General features: G+C 35.5%; 4 protein-coding genes and 1 pseudogene across 5 annotated transcripts; 2 read left to right on the forward strand and 3 right to left on the reverse strand.

Annotated features, from left to right (window-relative positions):
* Positions 1-284: 284 nt before the first annotated feature.
* On the reverse strand, positions 285-4,377 carry LOC140836663 (uncharacterized). The gene is made up of 7 exons (XM_073202348.1): positions 2,994-4,377; positions 2,787-2,907; positions 1,720-2,696; positions 1,486-1,633; positions 1,159-1,410; positions 755-1,064; positions 285-644 (listed from the first exon to the last, which is right to left on the reverse strand). The coding sequence occupies exons 1-7, from the start codon at positions 4,058-4,060 to the stop codon at positions 517-519; spliced, it is 3,003 nt and encodes a 1,000-aa protein (XP_073058449.1). The 5' UTR covers positions 4,061-4,377; the 3' UTR covers positions 285-516.
* A 2,555-nt stretch (positions 4,378-6,932) lies between these two features.
* On the forward strand, positions 6,933-11,158 carry LOC140836664 (BTB/POZ domain and ankyrin repeat-containing protein NPR1-like). The gene is made up of 6 exons (XM_073202349.1): positions 6,933-7,393; positions 7,619-8,227; positions 8,453-9,206; positions 9,312-9,506; positions 9,832-10,124; positions 10,977-11,158. The coding sequence occupies exons 2-5, from the start codon at positions 7,700-7,702 to the stop codon at positions 10,074-10,076; spliced, it is 1,722 nt and encodes a 573-aa protein (XP_073058450.1). The 5' UTR covers positions 6,933-7,393; positions 7,619-7,699; the 3' UTR covers positions 10,077-10,124; positions 10,977-11,158.
* Positions 11,159-12,136: 978 nt separating this feature from the next.
* On the forward strand, positions 12,137-16,098 carry LOC140836666 (uncharacterized; annotated as a pseudogene).
* A 70-nt stretch (positions 16,099-16,168) lies between these two features.
* On the reverse strand, positions 16,169-19,714 carry LOC140836667 (ras-related protein RABF2a). Of its 2 annotated transcripts, XM_073202352.1 has the most exons (8): positions 19,624-19,714; positions 19,466-19,537; positions 18,400-18,477; positions 18,099-18,266; positions 17,597-17,645; positions 17,376-17,449; positions 16,948-17,041; positions 16,169-16,457 (listed from the first exon to the last, which is right to left on the reverse strand). In XM_073202352.1, exons 2-8 carry the CDS (start codon positions 19,502-19,504, stop codon positions 16,357-16,359), a joined length of 603 nt encoding a protein of 200 aa, XP_073058453.1. In that variant the 5' UTR covers positions 19,505-19,537; positions 19,624-19,714; the 3' UTR covers positions 16,169-16,356. The 2 variants fall into 2 exon arrangements, with proteins under 2 accessions (XP_073058453.1, XP_073058452.1); XM_073202351.1 differs by having other exon boundaries at positions 19,466-19,706.
* A 1,564-nt stretch (positions 19,715-21,278) lies between these two features.
* On the reverse strand, positions 21,279-23,265 carry LOC140835999 (uncharacterized). The gene is made up of 2 exons (XM_073201413.1): positions 21,991-23,265; positions 21,279-21,816 (listed from the first exon to the last, which is right to left on the reverse strand). The coding sequence occupies exons 1-2, from the start codon at positions 22,631-22,633 to the stop codon at positions 21,467-21,469; spliced, it is 993 nt and encodes a 330-aa protein (XP_073057514.1). The 5' UTR covers positions 22,634-23,265; the 3' UTR covers positions 21,279-21,466.
* Positions 23,266-27,380: the final 4,115 nt, after the last annotated feature.

Raw genomic sequence — 27,380 nt, forward strand, 5'->3', positions numbered from 1 at the left:
ATATTTACTCAACATAAAAAAACCAAAATCACAAATAACGACAAAGATAATATCGTATATACAAAATTGCAATCCATGTCAAGTGTTTTGTTGTCTCTTGACTTATTCCTACGCACTAATTGTTTCCAAGTGCTCGATCGGATCCAGCTTATAACCACACATTCTTCAATAACACAGGAAAATTATCGTCTTTTACCAGATAACTTATTCAAAGTTGCACACATCTTAGGACAGCAGGACCGACACATTTTAAGCAATGCATGGCACATTTTGCCTTTAGAAAATGAAGAAATACTTATTTTTTCTCGGAAATAAGACAATTAAGAAAAATACAAAGCTCCACATCGTTTCTTTATCTACAAAATATTGCTTACAAAAATCAATTGAGGCTCAATATCAGCACAAGCTAATTGCTATACAACAAACATAAAAGCACTGCATATAAAATGACAGGGACTTTACTATATTTTATTTTATATGCAAATTAAAAATATGTTAAAAAAAAGTAATCTCCATTCATGGAAATGGATCCATTGAATTGGTGGTGATTCGTGAAATAAGCTCCTCGGCCGTCCATGTTACGTCGCAAAGCCTGCCTAGGCAGCCAAGAACCCCTTTATCCAAAGGCGATGATGCAAAATAATCTGATACAAAAAAATTCAAATCCCATTAATATGTACTCAGTCTTCAATGATCTTGTTATTTAGACCATATGAAAGAAGTGGAAAGAAAAGGGATTAATGAGGAATCTAACCTGTGCCCTTTGTAAGAGTTAGCAGAGAAAATGAAGCAAGAATCCTTTCTTCAAGAGCCCTGTCGTAACTCAAGGATTGTATCAACTGTGGTACAAGGATTGAGCATGCTGCGTATTGAAGCTCTTTATCGCCAAGGAGACTGAAGCCACTGCTCATCCAGCAAACTGTCACCAGGCTTGCTCTTGAAAGACATGGGATTCCGTTGCCTATTGAATTTGAGAGTGAAGAAACTAATCTTGTGTTCCCCCTACTAAGCAACACCAATGCTGCTTTTCTTTGCAAATTTTCCCTTGTTTTATCCTCTTCACCCTGTAGTAATTGCAAGGATTATTAGATAAGACTCATTTATTAAACAAAAAGAAAAGAAAAGGAAAGAACAAAGAAAATCGTTGCTGATAGATACCAGGATTAGGAATCCATATGTATCAGAATTCGTTCCATAACACGAATTTTCATTGTTTTCATCAAAGCCTGCTTTTCTTAACAGCCATTTCTCCACCTCTGGCTCTCCGGTGTAAGAAAAGTGCCCGCCCAGAATCAACAGAGCTCTTGCTGTTTGCTCCTGCACCTTCTCGTCGAACACCCTATAATCTAGTGATTTTACTATTGCATCTATTGCCTCTTCTCTGTATATACTGCATTCCAAAGGATCACCCTGGAACCATAAAGCAGAACATATAAAGAAGTACTTTACATTCTGTTCTTTCTACTAAGATTGCAGTGAGCTCACCATAAGATCTAGCTGTAGCAATATCACTGCAATGACGGGACGATCTTGTATTCGTGCCTTTTGGAGGTGTAGTAACAATATGTGCATCGTGTTTAAGCAGTCCCACCCTTTTGTTAGCGCACTTAAGGAATCCATTCTTTCTTTTCTCCTGGTATTGCAAAAAATCATGTAAAAACTACCCACCATTAAAGCAAATAACACCAACAAAACGATTCGAGATTTTGAAAAACATACCTGCAAAGGCAAAGTGACTCTGTCAATAACTCAAGAGCACGCTCTTGAGAGTTTGTGTGCTTCCCTAGAACTAAGAGTGATAAAATAGTGTCTTTTCTCAAGTTTTTCGCTAAATAGTGTCGACAGCTGCCATCAGCTTGAATGCAATAATAAAGAACAGAAGCAGCTTCGCTTTTCTCTAAAGTGTTCCCATCCTCCATTCTCCTTACTAACAAACCTAACCCTCCAAGTGAAATTATCTGTCTAGCATTCTCAAGATTTTTATCTTCGTTAAAACCTGTTAAGAGTTGGTCTAGGAAGTAATATGCCGCTTCATGAGGGCGGCATTTGACAGTGAATAAGGTCTGCACATGATCACCGAATTCCAAAACTCGAAGAACTAATGGAATCCACTCTGATGATATCATCTGTTTTGCCTTTGGTTTCACTAAATAAAGCAAAACCGCAGCTTTTAGGAATAGGCTGCCACTTCTCAATAGTCTTATGGAAACATCAAGCTGTGGATCCGAATTCAATATGAATCGTCTAATTGTTTTTCTCTTTGTAGCTAACTCTGCCAAAACTGATATAGCCAGTTCCAATATTTCATCTTCGTTGGAAACAAACAGAACTTCCATTATTCCTTGTATAACAGATGGCTGTGACAACGAATTTTCGATTCTTGGATCACCATGAGAATTTAACCAGCATTTGCTAATCGAGCGAATAGCGATTTCACAGTCACTCAAGCTCTCTGAAGAGCAAACACTGGCAATAGCTCGAGTTACGTCATCTGACTCGATTTGATTCATAGTTCCATCATTCTCGAATTTCTCATAATTCTTTGGCAAATTATTTCCTTTAATAAAACACTCTACTGGTTCAGTCCGGCAAGCAAAAAACCGGAAAAAATCTATTTTTTGACTGTCGGACCGTAACTCAACTTTCTGCATTTGGTAACTTCGACTCGATGACCTCAGCTGAACCATGGCTTTCTTCTGTCATTATGAACAAGATAATTATGCACTAAATAACCAACAATATCTTCCTAAAATTTTAAATATTGTGAGATGATACTCGTTACTCACATCATCTTCGAGGCTACTAATATTTTCTTCCTCCGAATTCCAATTGTTTTTCAAAGCTCCGTTCCTATTGTGGAGGTCAATTGACCTCCCCTTTGGAATGGGACCAAAAACTTCTTGATATCTATAAGGATTAAACAATATGGTAAATGCATGATAAAAGGACGAGACATTTTACTTTCAAAATGGATGTAATCGGTGCAAACTCACAGTGATTTATCGCTCAAAGAGAAATGAGAATTAGCCGAATCTGCAGATCTCCTTCTTGAACGCGTATTACTCAGTTTTGGAGGCAAAGGGATAGAAGGAACAGACGGGACTTGAGCGCCAATTTTAAGCCACTCTTTGTAGTATATAGCAAACTTCATTGTCCCATTATCCATCTGATCATTGTATAGCTCGTTCAAAGCTTTAATCTTTTTCTCCTTTTCGTCGTAATATGAACCGGAAAGAAACTCGAGCTCTTTAGTGTACCAAATCTTGAGATGGAGAAGGTGGGGAAGAAAGAAATGCTCCCAAAGTTCTGGAAGCAAGTGTGTTCGGGCAAGAAACGGCGATTCACAGAAAACCTGCAGCAGGTGCCGAGCTGAAATTCTATCGTTTCTTGCGGTTTTGTAGACTATCGATAAGTAAAGCTGCGCACAAGCAGAGAGATAAGAATTGGGTGTTCCACAAGTCGAAGCATTATTTATTGAATTCTTGGAATTCAGCGATGCTACAAAATCGAAAAGTTTGATTGATTTTTGCAAAGAATCTAAATCCATGCCCTTCTTGGTGTCGTATTTCTCAACCAATCTTTCTATGCTCTGAATTCCCAACTCCATGTGGGCAAAAATGTCATTATCCGAATGTTTCTTCCTCCTCGCAAAGCAAGAGTAACACTTTTCCCGTATGTTCTCCCGGAAATTCTTGTCTCTCAAATACTGGCCGACGTATCCATTCAAGATTGATATCATAGCTTTAATTGCAACATCATCAATGGCGGGCTCATCTCTCCTTGGAACAACCCCTTCTGATACCGACATCGTGTAGTTCGATCTTTCAGAACCCGACCCTCCTCTTCTTGATGAAAAAACAGAAGAACCCTTGTGTGAAAGTGCCCTTTCAGCTCTCTGGAACGAGGAATCAAAGCTTCTCCTGTCATGGCAGATGTATATAGGCAGTGCAATGGACTCTTCTTGAGCATGAACATCTTTAAACTTCACTTTTTTCTGCGGTTTCCGCCATTTTTGGCGCTGAAACCCTTCTTCAGACAGAAGCTTATGGAGGGATGCCATGGTTTTGTGTGTTGGCAGTGAAGAGGGGCCTGGCTTGAAATAGTAATCTCTTTTTAAGTTTCACTGACGCAGCACAAGAAACAAATAGATAACAAAACGACAGAGCTATAGACGAATTCCGTGAGCCGATCGAATATCGCGGATAAATAGGACAAGAATGACCGGTCGAATTCGCCACGAAAACACACGTCTCATAGCTTTGTTACTCTTTGCTACGATAAAACTTTTAACTCCAAGTTTGTTCCTTTTAGTCGCAGCTGCCATTTTAGTGAAAGTACCAATGATCCCAGGATTTTAATCACTTTTTCCCGTACTCCAGTGCTTGTGTTGGACATAAATGCCGCAAGTTCTTGTCTAAAACTCCCATTATTTGCGCACTCTACCTTCTCTGATATCACCAGAAAATTTTCAATTATATCAAAATGTTTTCGTTCAATTTGAATGGGAAGGTATTTTGGAATTTTTTCCCTTTGTTTATAAAAGGTATTTGACGTTCTTTCTTGGCCTAGTGGGGAGTATATACATTGTACGAGGGGAGACCACCACTGAAAGAAATGACCACTCGAGACTGGCCAGGCTCAGACTATTTCAAGGGATGAACTTAGACTGTAAATAAATAGATAAATGATGTGTTTTACACCTCTCTCGATAATCTCGAGAAGAAAACGACCTCTCAAATCATCTTCTCCATTGCTTACGTTGTCAACAAAACATTAGTATCATTTTCAAGGTCCAATATGTAGTACAAACACAAACGCGAGGAATATGGATAGTTTCCCAAACCTCAACAAAATTGCTGACTAAAACAGAAACAGATCATAACAACGTTTCATTCACACAATTCTTGGTGGAATACAAACATTTTTTTTTTACAATTGGTTTTCAAACTCGATATCCATCCGAAGACCGAAACTTAGGACCTCGATACTAAACGAATAGAAAGAGGTGAGAAACCAAAAAAAAAAAAAGGAGTGGTGGGTTAAGTATTTGGACAAAGTGAAGTGAATGCGTGGCTGGATATAAAGGTGTGGAGCTCTCAAACTAGTTGGCCATGAAAAAACAGTAACGCACAGGCACCAAAACCATGTTTTGTCTTCGACCATAATACACGTGAACCACTAACTCAGTGGAGGGCCCCTCTCCTTCGTTTCACCAGATTCCCCATTTCTATGGTAATCTTCCTTTTCATGAAAAACCCAACATAATCGACTCTTCAAATTTCCATGCTCCTACAATTATTCATTTCTTTCTTTTTCAAGAAATCAATTATTCAAATCGATTGCCCCATATTGTTATCTGTGAATGTTCATTCCTTTGTAATCAATGCGTTGAATTGAAGATCAAATGCAGAGATATTTAGGAAAATGGACATGATCATCTATTTATTTATTTTTTTTTAAAAGACATTTTAAGTGTATTTGAATACATGGTAGAAGATAATTTTTTTAAAAATTATTGTTGACTAGAGTTAGATAACAAAAATATCCTCAAATGTACCATGTATGTGTGTGTATTTAGGAAAATGGGGACATGATCAACTATTTTTTTTTTAAAAAAAGACATCTCTAGGTGTATTTAAAATACACGGCATAATATTATTTTAAAAAAAAAACTGATTAGAGTTAGATGACGAAAATAATCTCAAATGTATATATATGACAATAATAACAAGGGGACGATCCAACTTTAAATTTTGTACTAAATATCTACGATAATACTCTTTAGAGCATGCTCGATACGAGAAAATCTTGTCATCTAGGTATGGCATTGGAATGGATTATTCTATTTTATATTTGTCAACTTACATAAAAATATGAAGACACGTATGATCTCTAATGATATTGAAATATGGAGAGAAACATTGTCACTGTATCGTAAACTAACTCTTGTTCATTCTAATGAGAATGAACATTCTCATATTTTTTATGAGTTATGCTAGATCAGAAATTCGTTTCACAAAAATGACTCGTCACTCGTGAGATTATCTCACAAAAATTTTGTACATAAGAGCAGTTTTATCTAATAAAATAAATTAATTAAGAAATGTGGAATGTCTTTAATAATAGTAATACTAATATTAATAGTTTGAATGATATTATTACTTTCAGGATTTTCATTTTGACCCTTTTTTTTTCTTCTCCTCTCGTTTCTTACAGTCCTCTTATCGCTTCATTTTCATTTTTGCCTTTTGGATTTATTGTACATTGGATAAGGTGGGTATGCTGGTACCACCTATGCAGATACATCTAGTTAAGGAAACATGACGGCTAACAGTCCTAGCCTTATCCAGTAATCTACAATTGGGCTGAAATCAAGTCCAATAAATACAATTTACCGAAATCTCTAACCAGGCCCATTTCAAGAAATGGAGACTTGCACGGCCCACTAATTTGCAAAATTTGAACTTGGGCAATGTACGCTCAAGATTTCAATAATAATTAAGATAAATTTCAAGTATACTTAAATCGAAAATTCATCAAATCAAATATTTTCATCAAACGCAACCATGGTAATATATGGTTACTATGGGGTTAACTGCAAAAGTATGAATAGCAAATAGAAAAATTAAATAACTAGGAGAATTTATAAGTTATGGACATGTTTGAACAGTTCTTGGTCTCAATAAATATTGACGTACTTGGAAAATATATAATAAGAAATAAACAGAAAATTTTGAGGGCCACTTTTTTGACCAAACAATAAAAGGAAGCTGTGGACCACAATTTAAAGATTGTCCTAAAATATACGCAGGAAATAAAATAAATAAAATGATGAGATAATCGATGACGTGAGCATAGCCACCAGTGAGGCATGATCTCATCGAATACGTCACCCCAACCACTTCATCTGCTCTGCCCACCGTCACACGTTCGAGGAAATGTAATTGCTCAGAAATTGAGTGTCTGTTTTCTTGATCTTAAAAAAACTGAAATTATGAACATTTTAGATTCACTATGTGAAATTCTGGAACAAATTTCGTGTAAGTGTAGAATAATAGCTCTTAAATATATGAACATGATTTGAAAAAAAAGAAGAAGAGATGTTTTTGTCACGTGAATAATTTAATGTGTGTATATATGTAATAGTTAAAGAACAAACTTTTTGTTTTCTTTCCGTATTGATTGATTCCCATTAAGAAACTTCAATAAAGCTAGCGTGGGACCGGACCATCTTCGTTCAACTGTGTTTTTCTTCAGTTTGATGCCTCTTTTCCTCGTGGGTGGTGTTTGGATCTTGTTCGATGATCAGTTTCTGAGTCGAATTCCAGGAAATTTGTCGCGGATATTTTCGCAAACTCAATTATGTTGATCCCATCGTTTATTCTTCATAGAGGTAGGTTGTGACGCTTGGAAAGGCGTGCAGTTTCTGCAAGCTTTGTTTGCTTTTTTGTTGTCTTTATGACGTTATTTGCTGGAAAATTTAATGGGTTTATCACATTTTTTATAATTTGTTTTTAGATAAGCTTCTGCTCGATTTCTCGATAAGAAAAGGTAATTTTTTGTTGTAATTAGATGTCTAACAGTTTGCTTAGCTGACCTCCATGGTGTATTTCATCAGGACTTTGCACGCTTTCGATCTTTTTCCGGGATATGATGGTACATATTAAAGAAGACTAAACGAGAAAAAGATTTTGTCGTGATGGAGAATTTTGCTGAACCATCATCATCCATCAGTTTTACGTCATCTTCTCGTCTATCTAGTGCGTCTATAACTAATCAAGTGTATACCTCCGGTGGACCGGAGACAGGGTTGAATCTCAACACCATCAGTTTGAGTAAGCTAAGTTGTAACTTGGAGCAACTTTTAGGTGATTTCGGCAGCGATTACAGCGATGCATATGTTGTGGTAGAAGGCAATAGTGTTGCCATTCACAGATGTATATTAGCTGGTAGGAGTAAGTTTTTTTATGATCTTTTCAGAAAAGATGAGAAGTCCAAGTATTGCTTGACAGATTTGTTGCCTTACGGCAATGTTGGATATGATGCTTTTATAATCTTCTTGAGCTATCTGTATACGGGTAAGCTTAAGCCCTCACCATTAGAGGTATCAACTTGTGTTGAAAAGACATGCTTGCACGATGCCTGCAGACCTGCTATCGACTTTGCTGTGGAATTGATGTACGCGTCATCTATTTTTCAGGTTTCGGAACTTGTTTCACTGTTTCAGGTATAACTGTTAGCAATATGCCTCAACTCCTTGAAATTTTTGTGTGTGTATTGAAATGTGGTATCTAAACCATGGCATATTTTTGAAATATATGAGTTGCCTTATTTTCATCAGCAAATCGTTCGATCCTATATTTTTCGTATTGAATTGAATTGAATGCTGGAGCACACACGAGGAATTTTCTTCATCATGGATTATTAGATAGTTTATGAAACTTTATTGCAGCGTCGACTTCTTGACTTGGTTGGTAAGGCTGTAGTAGAAGATGTCGTCCCAATTCTTGTGGTGGCCTTCCATTGTCAATTAAGTCAACTCCTCATTCAGTCTGTCCAAAGAGTAGCTCAATCTGACCTTGGGACTATACAAATCGAGAAACAGCTCCCATCCAAAGTTGCGGAGGACATTATATCGATGCGCGATAGTTCTCTTACAGAATTGGAAAATAACGTGGCAAAAGGTGATTCTTCACGTGAGAAGAATGTTAAGAGAATACACAAGGCATTGGACTCGGATGATGTTGAACTCGTCAGACGTTTTCTTGAAGAGTCAGATATAACACTAGATGAATCTTATGCTCTCCACTATGTTGTTGCTTACTGTGATCCCAAGATAGTATCAGAGGTTCTTAGCCTTAGCCTGGCTGATGTCAACCTACGGAATGTGCATGGGAATACGGTACTCCATGTTGCTGCTAGGCGAAAAGAGCCATCAATCATAATGTCCCTTCTGAACAAGGGGGCAAGTGTATCAGACTTGACGATAGAGGGACAAGATGCTGTTAGCATTTGTAGGAGATTGACACGGCCAAAGGATTACGACATGAAAAGAGAGCAAGGACGGGAAGCGAATAAAGACTGGATGTGCATAGATATTTTGGAAAGAGAAATGCGGAGGAATCCAATGTCTGGGGATGCATCGTTCTTCTCTCTAGAAATGGTTGATGATCTGCATATGAAATTGCTCTGCCTTGAAGACAGAGGTAACTTTTGATATGTTATTTTTCATTCAAAACCATTGCATTAATTTGTTACGGCCCTGCTCTTTTCTTTGTATCTCACAGTATTCTTTGATTTGTACTTGACAGTGTCGTTTGCACGAATGTTTTTCCCGACAGAAGCTAAGCTAGCTATGGAAATAGCTCATGCTGAGACATCTGAGCTTGCTGGTCTCTTGTCATCAAGATGCTCGGACGGGAACTTGGTGGAAGTCGATTTGAATGAGACACCCATTAGTCAGAACAAAAGGATCCTTTCGAGAATAGATACTCTCTCCAGAACAGGTATAGATAGCTTGATTTTTTTCTCATCTCGAGGTGATTTGGTACAGGAATGATATAAATTAGCTGCTGACGGTTTTGTTGAATTCGATAATATCTTTAATACGGAAAGTGCAGCAAGGTAGTTAGTTTATACAACTGCTTGAATTCATGGAGACGACTCACTTTCCTCGACTTGCTGTAACTGTAAAATCAAGTATAGTAGTATACGTTGGTCTTTTGGAACAAAGAAGCGATGCCGCTTCAACCATCTCTAGCCAAAAGTTGCATGCCATTTTTTTTCTGCATGTAAAGTTCTTGGGCTTTCGCTAACAAAGTATAGCGTCAGTTCAATTGGGCAGGCGCTATTTTCCTCATTGCTCCCAGGTACTGGATAAGTTTATGGAGGATGACTTGCCCGACATAGTCTACCTCGAAAAGGGCACCTCAGATGAACAAAGAATGAAGCGCATGCGTTTCATGGAACTCAAAGATGAAGTGCATCGAGCATTCAGCAAGGACAAAGCTAAGCTGCACCGCTCTGGCTTTTGTTCGTCATCATCTTCATCACGTTATAAAGCCCGGAAACACTAAAGGATGCCTCTTTTCCAAGCCTCCAGAAATCATTGAACTAATGCTAGGGTCTTATTAGGGGTGGGCAACGGTCGGTTTGGTTCGGTTTTAGTCTACAACGGTTCGGTTTTTCGGTTTTCGGTTTTGAATATCTTTAGTCCAAAACCAAACCATTTTATTACGGTTCGGTTCGGTTTTTTTGTAATACGGTTCGGTTTTTACGGCCGGTTATATACGGTTAGCTAAAATTTGTTGAGAGATAAAATTATATGTCACTTTATGTCTTTAAAATCTAAATCATAGTATTTTTCAAATATTTAATTTGTGAGACTTGATCATTTATATATATATATATATAAATATATATATATATATATATATATAACATGTGTTGTGTATAAACATGTCATACGAATATAATAACTATATATAACTAATTAACCATGTAAACACGAAAAATGCATGAATCCAACGGAATATTCAGTAATAAGAATGATAACAAGGTGTCAATCAGCTCGAATGAAACACAAATAATCTTACGAAATATTAAAGAAATATATACAGAAAAAAAGAGAACGTCGACTGATGAGTAGTGAGAAATAAGAGAAAACGATCGGATTGAAAAATTGAAGGTGAATGATACTAAGTTTCTAAATCTTAATAGGCCCATTATATATAAAAAGACTTATATTTAACAATAATATGACACATTATACATAAAAACCTTATATTTAACAAAAATATGGCCGGTTCGGTTTTTCGGTTTTTTGGGGCTTAAAACCGAAAACCGAACCCAAAAACCGAACTTTATATATTTTAAAACCATAACCGACCGAAAAACCGATAAAACCAAACCATTTAAACCGAATTATTTGGTTCGGTCGGTTTTTTCGGTTTTTCGGGTTTTATGCCCACCCCTAGGTCTTATAGTATATAACTGTGTTCGGAACACTTTTTTGTTCCAGTGCAACGCAGCAAGAGGGGACTGCGTGCTCCTCTATCACCAACTTACAAAATTTGTACTTGAATAATTGTAATTTTTGATGTATTCTTGTTTGAATGAGGAATGAAATTCTGGAATCTTTTTGGAAATTTTTATGAAAGTTCTCTCATCTGTGGAGAAAAGAACTTTCTCTTGTAATAAATAGATAAGTTCCGTATTTCTTTTCAGCAATAACGTGAAATATGGAAGAAGGATCAAAGGCTTGATTCAAGATAAATTTTTAAAGTGGAGGAATAAGTGGAGAAAATTGCCCAATGGATTCTTTCAGAAAATTGTAAGGGCTTTAAAACTGGGAACAGACATCAATAATCTCAGCTGGAGGCCAAAGCATGCAATTGTTGACAGGAAGCTTGGGACCACTTTTAAGGTAGGTTCCAAACTCCAAAGCATGCAATTGTTGGATTCTTGATAACTTATGAGCTAATGGGATGCACCAAAATGAAGCACTTTTTCAGTCAAAGCAATGGACAAGACGCGATTATTGACAGGGAAATCATTTCTGAACAAACCCTTTTGCTACTTCTTTGAACGAACAGCGATACTTTGAATGATGATTGGAGTAATTCAAAATATGCAGAAGAAAACCCTCGCACAAAAACAAGAATCTAAAATAATAGATGAGATACAGAAATGAGCAACTTTGAGCTCAAAAGAGACTTCTAAACATGATATGATTTTATATTGAATAAAGAATGAATATATCATTGATTTTGAGTATGAATATGATATAAATAAATTATTGAAGAAATATTAAAATGAATGGAAAAAAATTAGATATTTATATATTTTTTTAAAAAAAACCACATAGACGCCATAAATTTAGAGCAGTTGGATTTGGATGAACACCAATCCGTTACATTAATTGAGGATCATAGATAGCAGCATTTCTCCATACCTTCGGGTTGGGCGAGTTGGTAGTATTTCCCAATGCACATTTCATGTTTCGATATATCAATTAGGGTTTTGTTGTTACAATCCAAGGGTGTTCGAGCTCTCTCCTTTGTTATCCAAAGTTAAAACTTATATTATTTAACATGATTATATTACTCAATAGAATTTAAATTTTCAAAATCTAAAAATTGGATCCGAATGCTCCATATCAATATGAATTACTGGATAAAGGGATGTTTCGAATCCAAAGGGTGAAAGATATTACGTTAATCCAGATAAAATTCATTCGATCCGCACACCAGAACACGAGCATTGCAAACGAAGTGCACGTTAAAAGAGTTTTGTTCCTCTAACAACCTCCGTACCAAGATTAGTTTTTTTTTTGCCCCCTTGCATTCAACGCTTGTACTGGAAAATGGGAAATTTTTTTTGGTCAAAGTACGTTTAATTGCACATTTTTCTGATGTTTTTCTACATTGATTCATGGAGCAGTCTAATTGTTCATTTCCCGGCTTCTTGAAATTGTACATTCCGACCTTACCTTCTTCATTGGTCGGTTCCGTTGAGGTTTTCTTGTCTTCCTAACCCAGAAAGAGCACACACAATAAACCAACATTTTCATGAGAAGAGAGCGAGAAAATCATCATCGGTATTGCCATCTGAAATGTGATTAGTGGGTTTGTTTAATTTCTTGAAATCTGCAGTTGGCTATTTTGATCTGTGGACTGATATGTAAAGTCGACTCTTTTTCTGTAACTAATTTATTGCAGTCAGTTTTAGATCTCGTGGCTTATTTGGGTATTTTACATTCGGATGCATTTGCCTTCGTGATTTGGAGACGATGGATACGTGTTCCCACCATGATTTGGATAGAACAATTTTTGTGTGAATTCAAGATATGACCGTCCCATTAAACTATTCGACGACTTGGGATTTATAGATGTCCCATTTAAACAGAAGTTTCACCTTTGGCTTGTTCATTCTCTGGATGATAAGTGCTTTTTTCATCCCTTGCTGAGCGTACGGATTTGGAGTATCATAATGATGCTTAACTTCATCTAGAAGTACAATATTTGGGGATCTATAATATTTGAAATGTGGTTGATTTTAAGCTTTTACAGTAATAATTAAATGCATTTTCCTGAAGCATGAACTACTCAAACTTTTCTTTTTTATGTTATAAAGTCATTAATAACCCACAATTTTGCAAAGGGTTACAAGCCTGCATCTTAAAATTAACATCGTGTGTTCTTTGGCTCTTTGTTGTTCTCAACTTTTTGTAGGGCTGATTCGTGGAAAGCAAAAACTATGCTCTCCGTTCATTTTCTAATATAGTTTGGGTAGCTTTAATGTATATTTTTGAACCTATTTCCCGGAAGGTAGAGAATTATTATGTCCTAGAACAAATCAACACATGGTCATATAGCTTGCTATAATGGGAGTTTCTCCGAGGAAAGTTTTGGCATTTAAATCTTATCAAAATAAAGCTGAGGTGCTGGTAAAATATTACTTACTCGCCGATCCTCTTATTCCGTACACTGCTGTTCTTGGTGGCATTCTGGTGTTCAAATTGGTGAGTTTGAGATTTTTAGTTCCTTTTTAATTGCTTGTTTCGAAAGATCATATCATTTACTTCATTAATATGGAGATACTCACCAGGGTGCCTTTTTGACCGACTGCATAGATTTTTTAATTTAGAAGTACATGTTGCCAACTTAATCAGTTAGTAGCAATAAAGTTATATTGATTCACATAATGAATTCCATATTTCCCAACTAAAGTGTTTCTGCTATCAGTCTTTTCGTGTGAGTTCGACAATTGGTTTGGCCATCCAACAGGTGTATGATCTGACTCAGCTCACCAGCTCTTTTAACTTGAGGACTTATAATGGCCTCACAAAGATTCAACGAATACATTGGAACAATCGGTGAATATACACTAGCTCTTCATCTTTATCTCATGTTTTTATGTTGCTCCGACGCTCTTTGTACTTGACTTTCCTGCAGTGGTGTTTCCACTCTTCATGCCATTTTTATATCAACCATGTCCTTGTATTTTGTGTTCTGGTCCGATCTCTTCTCTGATCACCAATCTATTGGTCTTATTACTTTCCGGAATTCAACTCTCTCAACAGTAACTCTTGGGGTAAGCACGGCTTATAGCTTATTTTAACTTGCATAGGGATTCTGATTCGGATTATTTTCTTAAGTTGATCGCTCTTTTTGGTGATTCTGAGAACATGGCTTGGAACAGTGGGCTTTTATATGCATTTCCTTAAAATTAATAACTCTTATGGAGTTATTTTTTGCCATGGCTGCATCTATGAGATGTTAGAAAAGACAACTAGTAATTGACTATATCATGAGCAAAAATTTTAGAAATACCTCCAAAGGCCTAAGGGAGATAAAATATGAAAAATTTAAATGCCAAATTAATAAAGCAATCCTATAACCTCGACTATCAATGAACTCAGTCCATCATATGTTTATGATTGTTGTGCAAATGAAAGGCGTTATGCATGTAGGCCATTTGTTTGATTTCCAATCTTTGAAATTAGATGTTGAAGATTTTAAAACTAAATTAGTAGTCTGTCCCTGCAACAATTTTGGAAGACTAGAAATTGTAGGCCCTTGATTTTTATATAATTTGTTCTGGTGCTTTATTAATGAGGCGAGCTATGACATTCATCTATTTAAGCTTCGTATGCAACTTTTTGCAGGTATCTGTTGGGTACTTCATTTCAGACCTTGGAATGATTTGTTGGCTGTATCCTTCTTTGGGTGGAGTTGAGCACGTAAGTGCATTTCATTCAAGAAGAGCTATTTAATTTGTTTTATGTGTTGATAATGCTCTCTCTCTCTACACTAAACTAAGTATATGCTGCTTCATGTGGCCAAATTTGGAGATTTCTCTCAATCGTAGTGGCATCTGGATTTTTCGTCTATTGTCTGTAACCACCATATACATTTTGCGTTGAAAATGCACCGTAGAAATTAATCCAAATTTGTCTTGAGCATTAACTGTGAAATTCCATACAAAATATAGCGTAGACCATGACAGTTGTGTTGCTTTTGTGAGTTCAGATAGTCCATCACTCTCTTTCAGTGATTGCCGTGGCATGTTCCATGTTTACCGGAGAGGGGCAGCTTTACACGTTCATGGTGCTGCTATCCGAGGTGACAACCCCAGAGATCAACATGAGATGGTTGGTTTTTTGGATGTCGGAAAAAAACACCCTTGATATTGTGCCGGTCTGATTATTTTCTTGATGAATTTTTGGGGGCTTCTTGCTGTAGGTATCTAGATATTGCTGGGTTGAAGAAATCCAACCTGTATCTGATCAATGGCGTTGTGATATTTTTTGCTTGGTTGGTGCGTTGTCCTATCGAACCCTGCAACTGCTTATTTCTTTGTAATGGAGAGCCGTTGTTTCATGTATACTTATAAGTAATCATACTTGTTTGAACTGCAGGTTGCGAGAATTATCTTGTTTGTTTTTATGTTCTTACCATGTTTACCTCTACCATGATCAGGTATTAAGGCTCTAAATTCATATTTGCCTAATTGCATTATTTTTCTCTGTACTTTTGATGCCGCATGAATTAGTCCATCTGTAATTCGGCACGTTCTTTTCCAAGTAATTTGGTACGCATGAGCTAGTTTTTCAATTACTTTCGTAAATTGTTGAATCCATACTCTCTTGCAGGTCATGCAGATGCACATCATTGGTTTTCTTTTGGTACACGGTACACCCTCTGCGCTTACAATCATGAACTTGATGTGGTTCGGGAAGATTATCAATGGGTTGAAAAAGACTATAGCAAAGAAAACGTGACGAGTTCTCTAGAAGATAGTGTCTTGGATTTTCTCCATTTTTCTCGTGGACCTTGAGCATATGCAGAAAAAGCATGTGCAGAAAACAGGAAATGATATACAGACAGACACGCAGATTTCAACATTTGTTTGAACTCGATATACAGTAAATGGTCACGACATACCACTTTTGTTTTCTCCAACATAATATAGTTCTGTTTTTAACGTGGTTTCGTAACTTCATCTGCAACATTAAATGGCTTCCCACTTCTGTACATTTTCATCCAAGGGACAACATTGAACTAGGCTAGATTTGGAAAATCCCTCGGCAAAAATTAGATATCAAGGTGCCAAGCCATATCGATCCCCACTGACATCATCTGAATTATGCAAAAATAATGGCATAGAAAATCAAGTGATATTAATATTAAAAAAAATCACTTCAATAAATCTTGGAAAACGATAAACATGAAATGTCATATGGACATCAGAAGCTGAGCTCATGAGCAACAACGGAACAAAATTAGGTACAGGGAAATCTTAATTATTTATGTTAACAACTTTGACATATTTTGACTTGAATCCGAATCCACTTCATGAGCAACAAGAAGCACGGGTAGCTGTGTCTGCAGGTCGATCCACAAGAACCATGCCTGATGGGTTTGAGGCCGGCTGCAGCAGAGGTAATCTTTTTGCTGTAGATACATGACAAGAGACTAGTTAAAATCCAAGGGAACACGAGCCACCAACATCAAACGAATAAATTACAGTCATTCTGGTGCTTTAATCTCAATAGCAACTTGGAAGCTGTTAGCTTGTTTGATTTCTCAATCTAGTCAAACGAAGTTAAAACCAAGGCATATGCTTCTCATTCCGAGAAAAGAATACCTAGGTGTATGCTTCTCATTCCGAGAAATCTAATTTCCACTGTTTTTATAGAAAGATTAAAAATATACATATACAGCCTAATTATAACCCACCCACCCCCAAAACACCACCCCACAGGAAGAGGCAATTTTTTTGGGAACATAAATTTAAGGAAAACAGATAAATAAACCCTCAAAACTCATGATGAATTGATGATCTAGTCTTGCCAAACAGCTAGCATACAGTTTTCAAATTCTAAAATTAAATAGCGATTTTCCTTTGCTCCAGCTACAAAAGTAAATGTTCAACTATTCTTACCTATTTCGTAAAACAGGTCATTGACATTATTTGCTGTCTTGGCAGAGGTTTCCATGAAAAAAAGGCCGTTCTCTTGCGCGTAAGTTTGTGCTTCCTGTAATAAAGATTTAGATTCAAATACTAATGCTAAAAGCAAAAGCAGGTCTGCCGTCTGCTGCAACACCACAAATTTAGATCTCTCAAGTAATACACTCCGTCTGCAATTCTCTCTCATTCGTTTTATAGTCTTACTATTCCAGGAAAACAGATCTTGATAAGAATGATATAAAAATTATAATCACCAAACACCAGTTACTCTTTGGTGAGCAATAAAAATGGCATTGAGTTCAAGAGTATGCAAGACATTTTACGGAAGTTTTTTCCATGCAAATTATAATATTCAAAAGAGTACGGAAGATTTGCAAAAAAGGCGACAGATTTATGCTCACCTCTGCTGCCACCTTTCTTGCATCCAACATATCTGATTTATTCCCAGCAAGCGCCATAATCATATTTGGGTTCCCTTGAGCCACAGAAACAGATACAGTAGTGAAAGGAATGATTAAATAAAGGTACACAAACCTCACAAATGGACATCAGAAAATTGGATAAATAAAAAGAAAATTGAAAACAAATTGCAGTGAACTTCACAGGGTACGTTGAAATTCACCTTGTGCTCGAAGCTCTTGAACCCATTTTTTGGCCCGATCAAAGGATGTCTATAAAGTAAAGGAATTAAATGACAAGAATAAATTAGCATGCACAATAAGTTTCATCCTAAGTAGTCTCTCAATCATTTCATAATCCATCAATAAATGTTAAATTGTGCCACCTGAATATTGCTGTACCACATATTGATTCGGTGCACACCAACATTATTATTAAGCATTTTTTACGTCTCAGCTTGACAAATAGATAATCATAAAGCCTAACCAGAAAGTTGTTATTGTGTTTATATACATTGTAACAAAGAAAATTGGTATGCACCATCAAATGTCACTATAAGCCCCTGGCTTGCTGCAGCACCAAAAATAACAGTTTACTGTCGGTTTTTTATGTGTAGATTAAATCACAGTGGTGTGGTTCAAATCGATCTCCATGGCATGAAAAATGATTATTTTGTCACTAACTTATGTCTCTTCTGGACAGCTGGTCAAACTATTAGCACTTACTTGATTAGTTATGTCATAGACAATTATGGCAGCTGCAGCTCCTCTATAATACATTGGAGCTAAGCTGTGGTATCTCTCCTGACCAGCGGTATCCCATATTTCAAATTTTACAGTGGCCTCATTTACCGCAACTGTTTGGGAAAAAAATGCAGCGCCAATAGTTGATTCCTATAACATCAGATTTTTTCAGTCAACATCACATCAATATTCATGGGGCGGGGGGGGGGGGGGGGGGAGGGGGGGTTGGGGGGTCTGAATTAAGCATACGCCAATATCAAACCCCATGACTGTATGCACCAACCTGAAATTCAATGAATTGCCCTTTTACAAATCGCAACACTAAACTAGATTTTCCAGCTCCTACATCTCCAAGAAGAACCTACAGACAAAGAAAACCTCATTCAAGTGAGTGAGTAAAAGGGCAAGCAAAGGTCACAAACATGAGATGACATCAAAGACAGTTCTTTACTAAAAAGCCTGAAAGAAAAACAAGTTAAAATTTAGACTCTTCTCAAAGGGGAACTATGGTCAATTTCTGAATTAACAATGCCATCGAATATGCCAAACATTTTTACTTCATTTGCAGGAGAATATAATCTGACTCAATGCAGTGCTCGTCTATCATGAGCACAAAATATGTATAACACGCTTTATGTATAAGTATAAAGAACATGATATCGGATACAGACAAAATGCTGCCAAAAAATGTAAGGCTGCTTTTGGAGAAAAATGCTTAGTTTGAGGTAAAACTTTAAGTGAGTGAAACCATGATCGAATCACAACGAATATGACTCTTCTGAGTGAAATGCGTAGTCAATACTTTATAATTTTCGAAACTATTTCCAAATCGCAGAGTCAGGTTTTCCATTTGTCCTCTAATGATCTGTGTCTGTAAACTGAATAAGATACTAACGGAAAAGACAATTGAAAATACATGCAAGAAAACCGGTCAAAATCCAAATCAAAATTCGGAAAGTTGGCTACTTTTTCACTACTCTTATTCGTTAACGCCTTAAGTTTAGCCTGGTTAAGGTACACAAATAAGAGAAGGTGAATAAATGCATTAAGTCAACAGCTATAGATTGCCATCTGGTAATGGAATCAACTGTCCAAATTTGCAAATTGAGAAGGACCCACGAATAATCAAATGATTAAGTACTAGTCGAACCCTATGAATCAAAATCGACACACTTTTTTCCCTAAATTATTACCATGATCAACAAACCCAATATTTCATTCGAAAGAAAACAAGCAAACCCCTGGCCATAGCGAGGAATCAAAGCAACCCACGTGAAAATTTATCAATAAAAATTCATTGTCACATCCAGATACCAAATAAAACAGAAAAGATCGGGGAAAACACAGACCAGCTTAGCATTGATGTTCTTGTTCCCGCTGGATGCCATGAATCAATTTCAGGCGCAAATCAACAAATATATCTGGGGTCGACAAACAGCAAAATTGGAATCTATATCAGAATTTATATCAAAAAACAGATTTAAAAGGAAATAATCAAGGGTCGTGCCTTCTCGAAGTTTTCTAATCGGGCTACGAGTTGACGAGAAGGAAGAAGAAAGTGTGACGTAAATGGAAGGCAAGAGCAAAATAAAACCAAGCAACATCCATATTCATATTATTTAATTTATTTATTAATTATTGGAAATAAAATAGGGTGGGGATCAGATACCAAAAATACCCCTCACCTCCCATTGATTTTTACTCCTACTTCCTATCTCCTTTAGTAATTCAGGTAATCTAGTATTTTTACTTTATGTTTTTATTATTATTTATTTGGGGTAAATGTGCAACCGTGTAAGAGAGAAATTATAATTGAATAAAATTTCGTCAAAATTCAATTCGAGTTTGTCTCAACCAACTCGAGTCAAGTTTAAGTAGCTCGATTTTTTTTTATATCGAGTTCGAGTTTTAATTATTTGTATTAAGTAACTCATAAAATATTATAATAACTGATAAATTTGTTAGGAAGACTTTCGAATATGAGCTCGAATATCACGACATGTACACGAGCTCGAGTTATAAATTAATTACTCAATGAAGTTCGAGATTTAGCTCGAATAATATGATATTCCGCTTGACTCGTGCACCCCTGAATTGGAGTGAGGCTTGCTTATTCTCTATGGTGTAATTAAATTATTACATAAGTTTTTTCTTCTTTTCTTTTAAGTTAGACTGAGAAAGTTTAATATAAAATATAGTTTTATATAGAGTGAATTTTTATGTGAAATATAAGAAATCATAGTAACTTTAGTTAAATTAAATATTTTTATATTAATTTTATTTTAAGTTAATGTTTGAATTTTCATTTTACGATACTTTTTGAATTTATTTAAAAACATTGGTATCCAGGGAAGTGATTTTTTGGTTAAAATAATTTCATATGACGACATTGGAGACCAAACCACATTTTAGTGCCATTATCATAATCTTTTTGACATAATACTGACGGAATATATCGGCCTAATATAATTAATATCAAGATATAAAGTTGATTACATTTTGTTAGGACGAAGAGCTTATCACTGTGTCAAAATCTATAACTGTCGGTCAATATGTAATTTTATTTTCTTATACTTGTAGTAACGCATAGTGCACACCTACTTGAGTGCTAATAAGTCAGCCTATTAGGTTCATAAGTTCGAGGAGATGTGTGTGTATATTGGTGTTGTCTCATATAATTGGAGATCGGTATTATCCTTTACTTATTATCAGTCATGTCTCCAACAGAGTCCGTTAAGATTGGACTTTAATTTTTACATATAATTTTAAATACACAAATCCTTGTGCTATAATAATTGTTCTATTTAATGAAGATTTAAAAAATAATTATACGCCAAAATAAATATTTGTAAAATAATTATACACTAAAATAGAGGAAATGTCAAAAGTTTAGAATATTCAATATACCTACTATAATTAACAATTATTGAAAATATTGATAATTCAGAAAATCATTATAATCAAAATCATTATATTCAAAAAATCATTATACAATATAAAATCATTATATGTAATTATAAATATCTATTAAAAATTATCGAATTTAATAAAGATTTTCAATCATTTAATATTTTAAATATATATATAATAAAAGAAATAAAGTTGGAACTTCCAAGTCTTCCACTTTCGGCAGGAAATTTAATGCTTCTGAAACAGGAAGAATGGAGTCAATTCTGAATATCTTATTAATTCAATCATATTATATATAAATGCATCTACATCTACACCAGCCAATGATAATTAATTTAATTGATTAAATGTAATATGAAAGTTAAGAATCAATAATCATCCTTAATTATACGGGTTAATTTTCATAAGAATAATAATTAATTAATGGCTATGGCTCCACATTATTTGAAGCTTTCTTGATTTTTGTTATTCGCAGCCAGAGCATGGATGGAATCTGCAAGCTTGTTCATGGCTTCCACCAGATTACTCATGCCTTGTCTTTTGATCTCGGCCTTCGATTCCTCGATCTGCAGTCTCCTTTCATGAAACCCCAACACTTCTCTGTGTCTTCTTCCTTCTGCTTCATCGCGTGACTGTATCGCCTTCGCCATTATTGACGCACTATTCGAGATTGCAGTCCCTATTTCTCCCAATGCGGCGGATTCTCTGGTGCCTTCTCCGCCACTTCCTCCTCCTCCTTTCTTCCTTCTTTTCGCCGGAGAGTCTGAATACTCACTCGTGTCTTCGGAATCTGGGCCGTTTTTATTAATTACAGTAGATTATATTTGGAACTTCTACAGAAATATATTCTTAATTCATCACAAGAAAATATCCAGCAGTAATCATGTGCGTAACCATGTAAAGCTATAGCTAGCTTTCAAATCCCTTTTGCGTCTATAAACGAGAGATCATATAGAGAGAGTACCTACTGTGGGGAACGGCTGAGAGAAGGGAATATTTGGTGGCTCAGCCGGCGGAGGGAGCGGTAGCAGCATTGTCGGAGCCTGTTGTTGCACCGGCAAAGGCATTATTGAAGGCTCACCTAAAGCCATAGCGGACGATTTTCCGAAACCAGGATAAGGCTGCACGTTAGCACTGGAACTAGCAGCGCCACCGGTTGCGGCCACCACCGTTTGATCTTTCTTGTCCACGACGTCCACCAATGCTTCATATATCTGAATTAACATATTGGAAGGTAAATTGTTCTCTCTTTTCTCATTCTTCTCGATTTTCCAGTAGGATTTATCTTCTACTTCCCCCATCCCCGCATCCACTTTCCTCTCGTGCTCCCTCACTTTCTTGAAATCTCTCATCAAATTATCCCACTTGTCATTACACTGGTTCTGGCTCCTAAAACACCCATTTTTCCAGCAATAATCTTCCACCCATTTCCATCTCAGCTCCGCCTGTTTCGCCCTCTGATCACCACCGCTTCTCTTCATCCTTCTTTCATCGTCCATCTTCTTAGCTTCTATCAAAACCATGGTTTCTTGAATCGTCCAGTTCCCTTTTCTATAATCCCTCCCCAAAATATCCTTACCCTCTTTGCCAGAAATCGTGAGATCCATGCAAAAACCCGCAGCGGTGATGGATTCAGACAGAGACAGTTTGTGCGTGTTAAATCTTGTGTGTGGATGTGCTTGAGTGGAGCAGTGCTAGGGGTTAGTGAAACCTGAAAAGTGAAGCCACCTCGTGAGAAAGATGTTAAAATAAAGTTCCCTTTTTTATATTTATATATATCGCCACTTAATTTATACACACACAAATATGTTCTCCCTTTAATAATTTCTGTACATTTTCGTCACAAATATGATGAGGAACTAAAAGGATGATCAGATTTCGATGCCTTTCCACTCAACTGAGTACTGCCGATATATACTTCACAATTTACTCGCAGTACTGACGATGATGACCGGAGGAATGCAACCAGTACTGATTACACATTCTGAATATAATGGATTAAATTTATATCGGATCGGGGAAAAAAACATATTTTTATTCGAGCAGTGTGGGTGATGTACTGGTGCATGTGGTTGTCAAACTTCTCTCTCTATCTCCATCTCACTCGGGGACGGTGTATGTCAGTGTGTATAAAATTTCATCTGGAAACTCAAATAGAAAATAATCTTGTGTTTCAAGCACAATTTGATGAAATAAACTACATCTGACGAGTTTTTAGTTGAATTTTTTTGAAATGAGACTTGATAAACTCTATGAATTAATTTTATGTTGAATGAGATAAGCTTAGATAACTGTGTTTTCTTTCTATCTGTTTATATATCTTCATGCGTCCAAGTCAGGGAGCATTTAGAGCAGGTTATCCATGTGCCACGTCATGGAACTTTTCCCCACTTTTTCAATATTGCCAGCGAGGAGAGCAGAGTGGGCCAGGGTGCTTTGACCTGCTCTGTGGTTTGACCGGCGGAGGACGGTCCATTGGAGCAGGTGATCTATGTGCCACGTAATTGAACTTTTTCCACTTTTCATTTTGCCAGCCAGGACAGCAGAGTGGGCCAGGATGCTTTGACTGATACTGGGCTTTGACTGATTGGGGACGGTGGATTGGGCCCCTCTCACTCTTCAATGTCCTTCTTGGTTATTGGACTTTGGCCGCATCCTAATTTCGAATCTATGGAGCCATCATCATGGAATTTATTTTACCCTAGTTATAAATTATAATCAACAGAAAACAAGTATTTTTTCATTATCAGTTTATAAAAATTTGACTTTTTTTAATTTTAAATGTTATTTTCTTATTTTTAATATTGCATAAATCAGATGTTATACATACATAACTACAAAAAAATTTGGAATTTAAACATATATTTCAGTGTTTTACAATATGGTTTTTTAACTCATGAGAAAACTCATGGCTATGATCGATTGCCCACCGTAATTCTACTGCAATCGCATGGAATTATTTTAGTACCTGGACAAAGCATCTTGGATGTAAAAATTTGATTTGAAGGGAAGGATTTGAAGATGATATCTATATTGGGTGAATTTCAAATATATTATATCACAATTACATATACAGAAGTTATGGAAGGGATTTATTTCAAATCCATCTAAGTAAATTCATCTAAACAATCAAAGACAAAAATTTGTGTGAGACGGTTTCATAAGTCGTATGTTGTTAGACAGATATCTTATTTGGGTTATGCTAAGAGTATTATTTTTTTATTGAGAATATCGGTAGGATTGACTTGTCTTACAGATAAAGATTCGTGGAACCGTCTCACAAGAAATCTACTCACAATCAAATATGTTTTAAATCTTTAACTTCAAATCTCTCGATCCAAGCGCAATTTTGAGAATCAGAATCTTTGCAGTTATAAGATATAATTATTGATGGAATTTGAGAGTTTTGAAATCTATTTAATATAAATTCATCTAAACAATTAAATATGTTTTAAATGCACAACTTCAAATCCTTTGATCTAAGCGCAATTCTGAGAATCGAAATCTCTCGCAGTTACAATATATAATTATTGATGGGACTTGAACAAAATAAATAATTCCTTTGGATATACTAATTATATAATCATGATCTTTTTTATTATGGCATTTTTTCAGTTATATCTACGTACACAAAATTTTATAAGATAAGACTATCTCATAGATCGATTTTGTGATCTAGATATATAAATCTATCTGATTCATGAAAAATATTAATTTTTATACTAAAAAAAATTACTTTGAACTTTAAAATATGAATCGAGATAACCCGTCTCACGAAAACAGATTCATCAGATAGTTTCACAAAAGACATACTCATCTAAATATTGCCTTGTGGCATAAATGATTCATTTTTTCTTATATTTTTCCCCTAAATCACTTGAACTTTAATAATGACATGTGGAGTTAAAATTGAATCTGGACGTGAAAGTTCAAGATCTTATTCAGTGTCCAGCCCAAACTGTAGCCCGACGACTTCACAAGAAGTCCTTGGGGGTTTCCGATTCCCAGCAGTGTTACATATTGGGCTTTATTTCCAAAAGGACAGAGGCAGGTATACTCCAATTGAGGCCCGTATCCCATGATTCCACTAAAAACGAAATAACAAATACATATATATTTAAACCATACAAAATTCATGTGATACAGTCTCACGAGTCAATTTTATGATACATATATTCTATTTAGATTATCCATGAAAAAATATTATTTGTAATGCCTAAAAGAATAATTTTTATCATAAACATGAGCACGGTCGATTCGTTTCACGAAAAAAATTCGTGACAACGTCCGATAAGATACTTATTCTTCGATGAAAAATATACTAAAAATATCGCTACTTACTATATCCAACACAAATATATAATTTATAAATTGCTTTTTTTGGTTGTAGTGTATTCAACCTTATAAACACCACCTCATATGTAAATGTAACTAATAATTTGTACATATGCACCATAATTTATATTAGACTACATCTGAATTGATGGATTTAATAGATTCAAAGCAATGATTTTCAAATTCACAAATTGACATACTCGGATTGATTTAAATCTACTCTATATCAAGTTAAACATATTCGATTCGAGTGTAGATAGAAACACATTCCACAAATTCCTCACATCAAATCATTCCAATTAAATTAATTTTCTAAAAGACAACATTATTGGTCATGAATAACCTAGTTTACACAAAATATCGATGGTAAAAATGATGGGACATTCCCATGAATGCCACACGTAGTGTGTTCGAGCATGACAAAAAGGGGGACAAACCATACAGAAAGTTGGAACCACCACGAGATCTGCCTTCTAAAAGCTTAGAAAACTATAAACTTTGATGGGATATTACGAATTTAATAAATAAATCCCATTATTTATTAAGTACTTTATTCAGGCTGGAAGCATTTATTTATGCCCAGCATTCATTGAGATGTGGTTGTTTGACTGGATCGAGAATCACTCCTAAATGTGTCAGTCTCGTATAAACAAATTAGGTTGGTGGTCTCGGTGTGTGTAATAAATAATTAAGATAAGTCGTAATTATAGAGATTCCAAATAAAGATGATTTAATGACAAAAATTTGTGTGAGCTTATCATACAAGTCGTATTTTATACGATGGATATCTTATTTTAGGTCATCTATGAAAAAATATTATTTTTTATGTTAAGAATATTAATTTTTATTGTGAATATCGGTAAAATTTACCGTCTCATAGATAAAGATTCGTGATACTGTCAACTTCTCTTATTTGATATGGGTGCAAAATTGAAAAAAGAATGAAATAATTGCATGTTTTTTGGATTATTTTTTTTAAAAAAAATTTCACCAACATGCAGAATTTTTTATGGGAAGATTGGTCCAGAAAACACATATTACAATCATATTATTGTAATATTCAACACGAAAACTTAAAAATGTATCGAATGAGAAAACAGCCCACGATGATGTAATTAATTGAAGGACCACCACGGTGCTGAGCTGGCAGCAGATGATTGGATGCACACATTTGCAGAAGGGGAGCCAAAGTGACAAGGCCTCACACAGTCAAACCAAACACTGTCACGGTCCACTGAAATTGCTGTCACTTTTTTCTAAAATATTCACCTTCAATATTATAATATATTATGTATTTGTTAAATCTAATTATTTAATTGCTAAAATTAGCTGGACGTATGATACATATATATGATACATATATATATATATATATATTATGAGTTGAAATCGAATTTGAGATCTAAATTAAATATAAGATGACTTACAAGTCATGTGATATATATTTTGATTTTGTTGTTTATTTTTTAACAATAAATAGCATTTAATTGTTAGCTGCAAAATTTATTGTTTACGTCCAAAATATTATCATTTATTTTCTCACTGTTTTTAAAGGTCTTGTGTTCTTGTCACTTTCATATCTCACCGGTCTTTTTATTTCCAACTAAAAACTCCTTATTTTTTCCAAACTAGAATTATATTATAGAATTAAAACATTTTAACATATACAATTAACGCAAAAACTAATGTGAAACGGTTTTACGGATCAATTTTATAACGGCCTAGCCTACCTGTGAAATTGTTGACTTTGGCTCAGGACATCACGTAATAAAACGCGTCACAAAGGTTGCTACACGCTCAATTAAATGTTCAACATATTTTTCGTGGTTTGGCGATGTGAGATTTCGCCTAAGGGCCTTCGTAGAGAGATGCTGGATATTTAAATGAGCGTTTAGCAATTCCTTGTAACGCGTTTTAAAACTTGAGATCCTAGACCAAATCAGACATTTTCACAAGTAGGCTTTGGCGAAAACGCGTTACATTTGGTATCAGAGGGACTTCGTGTTAGTTTAGATGGTG

Source organism: Primulina eburnea, chromosome 7 (assembly GCF_022965805.1).
Source record: "Primulina eburnea isolate SZY01 chromosome 7, ASM2296580v1, whole genome shotgun sequence".
NCBI lineage: Eukaryota > Viridiplantae > Streptophyta > Magnoliopsida > Lamiales > Gesneriaceae > Primulina > Primulina eburnea.